The sequence below is a fragment of the Gekko japonicus genome, unplaced genomic scaffold, assembly GCF_001447785.1.
Source record: "Gekko japonicus isolate JY-2015 unplaced genomic scaffold, Gekko_japonicus_V1.1 scaffold1435, whole genome shotgun sequence".
Lineage (NCBI taxonomy): Eukaryota > Metazoa > Chordata > Lepidosauria > Squamata > Gekkonidae > Gekko > Gekko japonicus.
Genome location: NW_015174883.1, coordinates 115263 through 124908, shown reverse-complemented (window position 1 = coordinate 124908; position 9646 = coordinate 115263). Strand labels below are relative to the sequence as shown.

Here is a 9646-nt window from a genome sequence, read left to right as displayed (position 1 = left end):
CCTGCTGTATCTTCCATAGGGATAAGGTAGTGCTCCTTACCGATCCTACTTTCCGACCTAAGGCGGATTCGAAGTTCCACCGGTCGCAGGAAATATGTCTCCCAACATTCTGTCCTTCTTTTTTTCATTCCTGAATCGGTCCTCCGTGGAAGAGGTTTGTAAAGCAGCAACGTGGTCGTCTATCTCGACCTTCACAAGACACTACAAGTTAAATACGATGGCTTCAGCAGACGCAGCATTTGGGAGAAGAGTGTTACAGCACGCAGTTTCGTACACCTAATGCGGCATTCCTGAATCGGTCCTCCGTGGAAGAGGTTTGTAAAGCAGCAACGTGGTCGTCTATCTCGACCTTCACAAGACACTACAAGTTAAATACGATGGCTTCAGCAGACGCAGCATTTGGGAGAAGAGTGTTACAGCACGCAGTTTCGTTAGAGGAAGATGACATCCCACCCAAATGAGGGACACTGCTCGGGGAGGTCCCATACAGATGTCCTCCGTCTCAGAGGGAGAACGACCATTGGACACTTACCGTGAGGGGTCCTTCTCCTCTGAGAAAAGGAGGACATCTGGGCCCTCCCACTGTCATCTTTCTGCATTTTTTCTCTCTGTGCTGGTCTCTTCTCTTGTTTTTTCTCCCGTCTGCTTCACATTCCCCATCTTGGGGTTTTTCTGTTAGCAAAGCAAAAAATTGTTGTTAGATGTTTATGTTGATGTTCACAGTTATGTTATAGGGCAAAGTTCCAGAGTTCAGGCTACGCACACGGCTTTCGGAGTCCCAGAACTAAGGAGGAGGGGCTATTCCGAAGGCGCCAACAGGAAGGGGAAAAAACTTCTTCCTGCCTCCCTAGTGGCACGGTGGGAATAACCCATACAGATGTCCTCCTTTTCTCAGAGGAGAAGGACCCCTCACGGTAAGTGTCCAATGGTCGTTCTACAGACATGCGATTTCTCAAGGCCAGTCTTCTCTCCTCTGACTGGCAGCCGCTTCCCAGGATTTCGGGTGGAGGCCTTTTACATAACCTTCTTGATCTTTTTTTTTTTAATGGAGATGCCAAGGATTGAACCTGGGACCTCCTGTATGCAAACTACACACCCCACCACCAAGCCCCTTCATAGCTGTCTCATCCCAACTCAGACTATTGGTCTATCAAGGTTGGTCTTGTCTCCTCTAACTGGTAGCAGCTCCCCAGGTCTCAGTTCAAGGTCTATAGGAACTGTGGTCTATACTACTGTGTTTAGTTTACTGAAACGAGGATCCTACTATGGGATTTTTGTATCATTTAATGTGTCATATGTTAAGACTTATGCTTGGCTCTCTGCTGCTCTCAGGCTCTCCAACCTGATCCTTTTCTAAACTGGAGATGCCGGGGATTGAACCTGGGGCCTTCTGCAGGCAAAGCTGGTGCTCTGCCACTGAGCCACAGTCCTTCCCCTTGAACGCGAAAGCTGTCTCACGCTGCCTTATGTTGTGGATCTGTCAAGTTTGGTATTGTCTACTCTGACTGGCAGCAGCTCTCCAGGGCCTCTCCTGGAGGTGCTGCGGACAGAACTTGGGACCTTCTGCATCCAAAGTGTTCATTCTACCCCTGGGCCATCATCCCACACCTGACATGAAAGATCTGGATAGCATTCTTCCGCACAGAGGAACTGAAATTTTAAAATCATTCTTAAATAAAAGTTTTGATCCTGGCTGCTCAGCTTGGCTTGATTCTTGTTCTTCCATGCCAGTTTCACCGCCAGAATCCCCCCACCACTGAAATTTCTGTTGTTTGCAATTTGATCAGAGGAGAAAACTGACAAGCAAAGAAATATTAGCTGTGATGTAGCCTCTCCAGATGTAGAGGGAGAGCATATCCCAGAATACTAAATGTGGGGAATAAGCACCCGGAGCCAGGCTGTCCCTGCCTTGTTCACAGGTTACGGTGAATGTGTCTACCAATTACACTTGATATTTTTCTTTATCTCTGTGTTGAGTCATTCTCATGTTAAGTTCACAGCAGGTACAGCTGAACGTGTGGTTTAAACCCCATGTTTCTCCAGGTACTGGTCCTGTTTCATTTGTAAACTGAATGTGTGTTGGCTTTTTCTTACAGGCTGGTGTACACGCATACCTGCTGGATGTAACGTGTGTTCACTGTAATGTGTGAACAGGGCTGCTATGGTTGGGAATGCTGGTTTGGTCCTGTTTGGAGGCCAAATGCTGGGCTTTTGACCTGATCTAGCAAGTCTTCTGTTTTATAGCTTCTTAACCTGCCATCTGGTGCTTCTCCACCTTGGTCATTAACTTGGTCTGTGTTAAAAATTGTGAATGACAGAGAGGGAAAGGTGTGTGAGGCGAGGGGAGGGGGAGGCTGAAACTGGGGGAAAACTTTAGAAAAGGAACTTCCCCCCCCCCCAAACTGTCCAAAAACGGCTGATGCTAGATTTCTTCCGACGGAGATGGAGACTAAATTAAGAAGGGCCGTGTGACTTTCCCTCGAGTAAGCAAAATAGGGGCTTATTCGTGCAAAAAAACATAAAGGGGGGAGGCGACAAAGCAGGACAAAGCTGACGCAGCGGCAAAGTATACCCTCATTGACTTCTGCTTGGAGGGTGCGGGAAGGGACCCAAGGGGGCTGTTTCAGATGGAGTCGCAGGATGGGGCTGCCGGCACTTCTGTTGACTTTCTCATCAAACCTAGGTTGAGGCCATCAAGCTACATGCATTACTTCCTCCACCCACCCACCCCGGTCAAGAGTCCTAAACTCAGGTACCAAAACAGGCGCCTGGACTAGATGACCCTGAAGGTCCTTCCCAATTCTGTGGTTCTGTGATCTGTGATCCTGCCCTGAGCATGAGGCAACGAGGCGGAATAGAAAATGGGTTATAGAAATAAACAAAATCCTAGGGTGATCCAGCAACTGCCAGAGAATGGATTGGAGGTGTGGGGGTGTTTCAGATCTGTCTCCTGTTCCTCCATCAAGGCCTGCTTTTGATGTGGGGCCAAAACACAGCCGTAGATCTGCTTAATTATTTCAGGTTAATATGTGGAATTTATTGCATTACATACGCAGTCTCTCTCGGCCTTCCCATCCTCTTGGTCCTCTGACTCTCTCTCTTAGTCAGTTCAGTCCTGACCCTGCGCTAGGGTTGCTAGGCTGCAGCCAGCAACCCTTGGGAGAAATTGGAAGCAGGTCCTGATGTGGAATGTGCTAGAGTTAACAAAACTCTATGGTTTTTACCGTAGAGTTTTTGTAAATTCTGGAGTATCTACCATGTTTGCTCACCAGCACACATTCCATTTTTACTCCCCAAAGCACTGGGATTCTGGGAGGACTCCCACTACAGCAGGAGGCCTGGCATTCCTACCCTGGGCCCTGAGTCAGGATTGTCGGAAACGGCAATGTCTGGTGTACAAAGAAGAAGAGAAGAAGACCCTGCAGGGGGAAGTAATAAGACAATTAGAAAGGATAGTCAGGTCAGCACCTTCTCTCCTATTAAGTGTCATTCCTTGTCTGTCTCCAGATTGCTACTCTTAGGGCAATTTCCCAATTCTTCTCAGAAGTGCCTCACTCAGTCTTACCCTCTCTCTCAGCTAGAGGTGTAGTTAGGAACCGATCTCTGTCTCTGTCTCTTCTCTTTCCTATCAAATATGTTAATTCCTAAACAAACCTTTATCTATTCTTGAATCAGGTTATGCACTGCTGTTGTGTTAATGACCCTGCCAACAAGGATTTCTATTGCTTCCTCTCAGATCTTTGGGTTGGTTCATGGGCAGAATTTCTGTTGATGCAAGGGAATTTTCAGCAGAGCTGGGTTTCTCTATGTCTCCTGTAGCAGCTGAAAATGTTTCCCAAAATGCTGTCCTGGGGGATAGCCCTCCCACCCAAACAGCCTGAAAGAGGAAGTGGAGGTATGTATGCCAGGAGGGGGGAATTGACCGAAAACTATCCCCTCTTTCCATGAGTGGGCATTTTCTGCTGAATCCAATCCATTGTCTCCTTTTCTCAAATTAACTGGCCCAAATCAGATATAATCCAAAACTGTGATTTGTTTTAGGTGTGGTTAGTTTGTGAAACCAAGATTTGGCACCCAGTCTATTACTCAGATCCTGGTTTGCTTTGATAAATAGTAGTTTTGTGGCCTTCGTTCTTAGCCAGAGAAACCCCAGGATTAAAAGAGTCATACAGAAAGTAAATCCGTAGTCAAAACTAGCTGAGGTTGATTTTCAAAAGATTGTTTTGGATCCTGGTTTGGCATATGAATGGACCATAGATAGTGAAGTGGCCTGCATTCTGACAATCCCCCTGACCTTATTTAGTTAAATGGAGGTTTCATGTGCATCTGTACTTTTTACATTCCTACTATTTCCCCCCCCTTAATCTCTTCTCTTCTGCCATCCCCTCCACCGCCTTCCTTCAGCCTCTGGTCTTTTGGGCTCCTTGCTTTGTAGGCCCTCTTCATATTCAGCATGCCACCCTGTAACTCTCAGTCTGTGCCACCCACCCACCTGCCCTCATTGAAGATTTTCTCCCAACTAGACAGACATTGTGGTGTCAACAGTCTGTTGCATACAGAGTCACTCTGAGCAGCCCGTGCTCAGGGGTCTGCCATGCATCCCGGGTGGCTGAGAGGCTCAAAGTCAGCCAGTGGGCAACAGTCGGACTTAAGGCAAAACTTGAAAAGCTGTGGGTGATGTCTGGAATGGCAGTCCTGGAAACTCAAGAGAGGGAAGGGAAAAGGCCAAAGAATTTGTGGCTTCCTTCAGCCTCTGTCTCCCCACCCGTTTGATGCCTTGATGAGGTTTTAGTTCAGAATACTATGCCTGACTTCTCTCTCCCTCTGTCCTCCTTGCTTGCAGGAATTTGTCATGATTGTGGTTTTCGGGCTGGAATACATCATCCGGGTCTGGTCGGCGGGCTGCTGCTGCCGCTACCGGGGATGGCAGGGACGCTTTCGATTTGCCCGGAAACCCTTCTGTGTCATAGGTATGATAGAAAGGGCTGCTTTCTTCTCAAGCAGGTGGGAAATAAGTTGGTGTGGTGAGACAGGGCCAGGGACACAATGGCAAAACAACCCTCTTTGGATCCCTCTTCAGAGGGACAGGAGCCACCTCTGGGTGAAGGCCCAGTAATCCCAAACAGTTTGAGAATGACAAAAGCCAGAAACAATTGTAAAATCTTTTTGAAGCTCCAAGAAGTTCAGTTACCCGATCTATTGGTTTTATTCCTCTCAGGCCTACAGCACAAAAGGGAACAAATGGATTTTGTACCTTTCTGACTATATTTTGCTGATATTACCTCAGACAGGAAATTGAGACTCAATTTCTTAAATCCTGTGCTCAGTTAGACTCCTCTTTCCAGCCTTGTTTGGTGCTAGGGCAGCTAAGGAAGGATTTGGGGGGGGGGGGGATTTCATCACATGGATATGTCTCCATGATTTTGCTATGGCACAAGTATGAGAACTGTACCAGTAGCATGTTCCCGAGCCAAAACAAGGCCTTTATCTGCTTTCAAGAGCTAAAACTGGGGTGGGCACCTTCTTTGGCCTGAGGCGCACATCTGGGTCTCCACATACTTTTGAGGGGTCCAAGTTGGACGTGGGCTTTTCCTGTTTCCTGCACCAGCTAGATCTGGAAATGGGAAGTGCCTGTATCTAGCTCAAGAGCCCTCAAAATAGCCTGAGACCTGGATACGGCTTTGTATTGCATCTACTATATCTCAAGGTTACTTGGCCCCAAGAGACAACTTCTCAGGAGCACTGGCCCACTCACCAGCTCTGCAGCCCATTTGCTGATGCTCTATACAAAAGTGGAGCCACTTGTGGGCTGGGTGAAATGTTCTCATGGGCCTAATGTAATCTGCTGACAGCCAAACTCTGGTCCTGTACTTACAGAAAAGCCATGGATCCTCATTTGCCTCAAGACCTGTCTTTGGAGAAATGGGGCTTAGAAATGTAATGAAGACAATGGAAATGGTCAGCAACTAATTTTTAACAGGTCATGTCTTGAACTTGGCCAGGTCCAAACCTTGTGGTGCAACAGTACCCCTGCCCCCACTGACTTGCTTGTCAGCCGAAATACAAGCAGGAGGCTGTGTTCACCCTTATTCGTGACTAGTGTGAAAAGCAACAGCCGTTTTACTAGGCAGCCTGCTGTTGAGTCTTGGTTGCTCAGTCCAGTCTGTTCATGTCTTTGGCACAAGAGTGAGCAGGCATGTGCAAATGAGGTGTGCGAGTGTGAGCACCAGACAAAGCTTCTGTGGATGGTCACTCTTGAGGAGCCAGGATTTCAGAAGCCCTTTGCAGAGTGTCTGCTTTGGAGGGGAGAGATTTGGTGGGATTTTAACTGGGGGAAGGACCTGGGATGGATGGCTTGAGGTCCAAACTCCATGTTACAGTTTGTCACACGTAGGGTGACCTTGTCCATACAAAATCCAAAACCAAAAATGAAATCCGTGTAATTCCTTTTAATGGTGGTGGAAAATGCCATCAAGGTGCAGCTGCAGCCGTGTAGGGGTTTCAAGGCAAGAGGAGAACAAAAAGAGGTGGCTTGCCACTGCCTGCCTCTGCGTAGCAACCCTGGACTTGGTGGTCTCCCATCTAAATACTAAACAGGGCCGACCCTGCTTAGCTTCTAAGACCTGGCGAGGGGCTAGCCTGGGCCATCCAAGTTAGGGCAATAGCTGCTATTAGAGCCAAGGAATTGACCCAAAGCATTGTGCATCCTTTTGAGCTCACTAGAACACTCCATCAGGCTGAATGTTAACCAACTAAAAAATACAAGAGAGCAGAAAGTAGATTTTTCAGGCCAGGAAAAACCCTCTGCCTTGCCTTTTCTTCCTTTTTTTTGCATTTTCCTTTTCAGATGATGGCTGTGTGCTCCTGCTCCAAAGCATTGCAGTGGACGAATCCTTTGTCTGTGACTTTAGCCTGAAATCCATGGCTCTCCTTGAGATGTTTGTCCCCTGTGCTGAATGCTTGGAGAAGAAGCACATCCAGAGAGCGCTTGACCCGGGAGTCATTGTTTCTCCCTCTGTTTCAGATTTCATCGTCTGCATTGCCTCGCTGGCAGTCATCGCTGCCGGCACCCAGGGAAACATCTTTGCTACCTCGGCCCTGCGCAGCATGCGCTTCCTGCAGATCTTGCGCATGGTCCGCATGGACCGCCGCGGCGGCACATGGAAGCTTCTGGGTTCAGTCGTCTATGCTCACAGCAAGGTGAGTGAGTGGCTTAGGAGCCAGGTGGATAGCAGGGTGTTCTGAGGAAGGCCAAAAGAAAGCAGAGAACTGGGTTTGAGGAGGCAGAAAAGCAAGATGCAGAGCCTGGGAAAACATCTGGAGAGTCACCCAGGCTATTTTTATTCAGGAATTCTTTGCTGAAAGCGACAAAAGTGGCATTTGCAAGACAGATATCCTGATGCATTGACCTCTGAATCTTGAATGCTGAGCAAGCTTCAGTCTTGCCCCCCCCCCCCTCCAGCATTTGACACTCCTGTCTTTTAGGTAGCTATGACAAAAACAACCAAGTACCTTGTGACACCTTAAAGAGGATCTGGTTTCTTGTGCCCGAAAGTTTCTTATCATTTTTTTATTTTCTTCGTTTATACCCCACTTTTCTCCCCAGCTGGGGATCCCAAAGTGGGAAGGGAGTTGCAGCCTAAGATCGACATAGGGGTAGTACATAAACACCTAGTTTCTTTAAATGAAACTAAGTCCTTGGGGCCAGATGAAAAGCATCCAAAGGTACTAAAAGAACTCACTGATGTAATTTCTGAGCTTCTGTCCATTATTTATGAGAATTCTTGGAGAACAGGTGAAGTGCCAGAAGATTGGAGGTGGGCAAACGTTGTACACATCTTCAAGAATGGGAAAAAGGAGGATCAGCTTGACATCTATACCTGGGAAAGTTTTAGAACAAATAATCAAACAGACAGTCCTTGAGCATTTAGAAAGGACAGCTGTGATTACTAAGATCCAGCATGAGTTTCTCAAGAACAAGTCATGGCAAACTAACCTTATCTCTTTTTTTTGAGAAAGTTACTCCCTTGCTGGATCAGGGGAATGCTGTAGAAATAGTTTATTTTGATTTCAGTAAGGCTTTTGATAAGGTCCCACACTTCCACATAATATTCTTGTTGACAAATTGGAAAAATGTGGTTTGGATCCTATGACTGTTAGGTGAATCTGTGGTTGTGAATGGTTGTGCTTGTGAATGGTTCCTCATCTTGGAGAGGAGTGACAGGTGGAGTGCTTCAAGGATCTGTCCTGGAACCTGTTTTGTTCAACATCTTTATCAACAGTTTGGATGAAGGGATAGAGGGAATGCTTATTAAATTTGCAGATGATGCTAAATTGGGGGGGGGGGTAGCAAATACGGTAGAAGACAGAGTCAGGATACAGGATGATCTTGACAGGCTGCAAAACCGGGCCTGTCAAGATAAAATTAATTTCAATGGGGATAAATGTAAAGTTCTACAATTAGGTAGGAAAAATCAAATGCATAATTCATGGTTGGAAGAGACTTGTCTTGACAGCAGTATGTGCGAAAAGGATCTAGAGATCTTAGTAGACCATACACTGAACATGAGTCAGCAGTGTGATGCAGTTACTAAAAAGGCAAATGCAATTTTGGGCTGTATCAACAGAAGTATAGTGTCCAGATCATGCGAAGCGATGGTACCACTTTGCTCTGCTCTGGTTAGACCTCACCTAGAGTATTGTGTTCAGTTTTGGGCACCCCAATTTAAGAAAGATATAGGCAAGCTGGAACGCGTCCAGAGGAGAGCAACGAAGATGGTGAGGGGTCTGGAGACCAAGGCCTATGAGGAAAGGTTGAAGGAGCTGAGTATGTTTAGCCTGGAGAGGAGATGACTGAGAGGTGATATGATAACCATCTTCAAGTACTTGAAGGGCTGTCATCTAGAGGATGGTACGGAGTTGTTTTCTGTTGCCCCAGAAGGTCGGACCAGAACCAACGGGTTGAAATTAAATCAGAAGAGTTTTTGGCTAAACAGGAAGCACTTCCAGACAGAGCAGTTCCTCAGTGGAACAGGCTTCCTCGGGAGGTGGTGGGCTCTCCTTCTTTGGATGTTTTCAAACAGAGGCTTGATGGCCATCTGACAGCAATGCAGATTCTGTGAACTCAGGCAGATCATGAGAGGGAGGGCAGGAAGGGTAGCCTCAGTGATTAGTTCTTGTGGCCCTTTTTTACATGCCCAGGGAAATGCTGATTGCCACTCTGGGGTCAGGAAGCAATTTTTCTCCAGGCCAGTTTAACCAGGGATCCTGGATGTTTTTTGGTCATCTTCTGGGCATGGAACAGCAGTCACTGTGGGTGTGGAGGGGGAGGTATTTGTGAATGTTCTGCCTTGTGCAGGGGGTTGGACTAGACAACCCTGGAGGTCCCTTCTAACTCTATGATTCTATGATTCTACAGCATTCTGTTCTCTGCAGTTGTATGTTTTAATTTGTTAGTCACCTTGGTTGCCCTTGTTACTGCAGAAAGGTGGGATATACATTTTGTAAAAAAAAAGACATCAGTATTAAAACTCACAACAACCCTGTGAGGTAGGTTAGGCTGAGAGCACGTGACTGACCCAAAGTCAGCTAGTAAGCTTTCAGGGCAGAATGTTGATTTGAACCTGAGTCTACTTGATCCTAGTCC

At 46.9% G+C, this 9646-nt stretch overlaps 1 protein-coding gene across 1 annotated transcript in view; it reads left to right on the top strand.

Moving 5' to 3' along the window:
- KCNQ4 (potassium channel, voltage gated KQT-like subfamily Q, member 4) overlaps positions 1–9646 on the top strand; it is a 174651-nt gene that overhangs the window by 124611 nt on the left and 40394 nt on the right. The window contains exons 3-4 of the mRNA XM_015424904.1: positions 4844–4970; positions 7025–7200. Coding sequence (XP_015280390.1) covers positions 4844–4970; positions 7025–7200 — 303 coding nt within the window. The remainder of the gene's footprint in view (positions 1–4843; positions 4971–7024; positions 7201–9646) is intronic.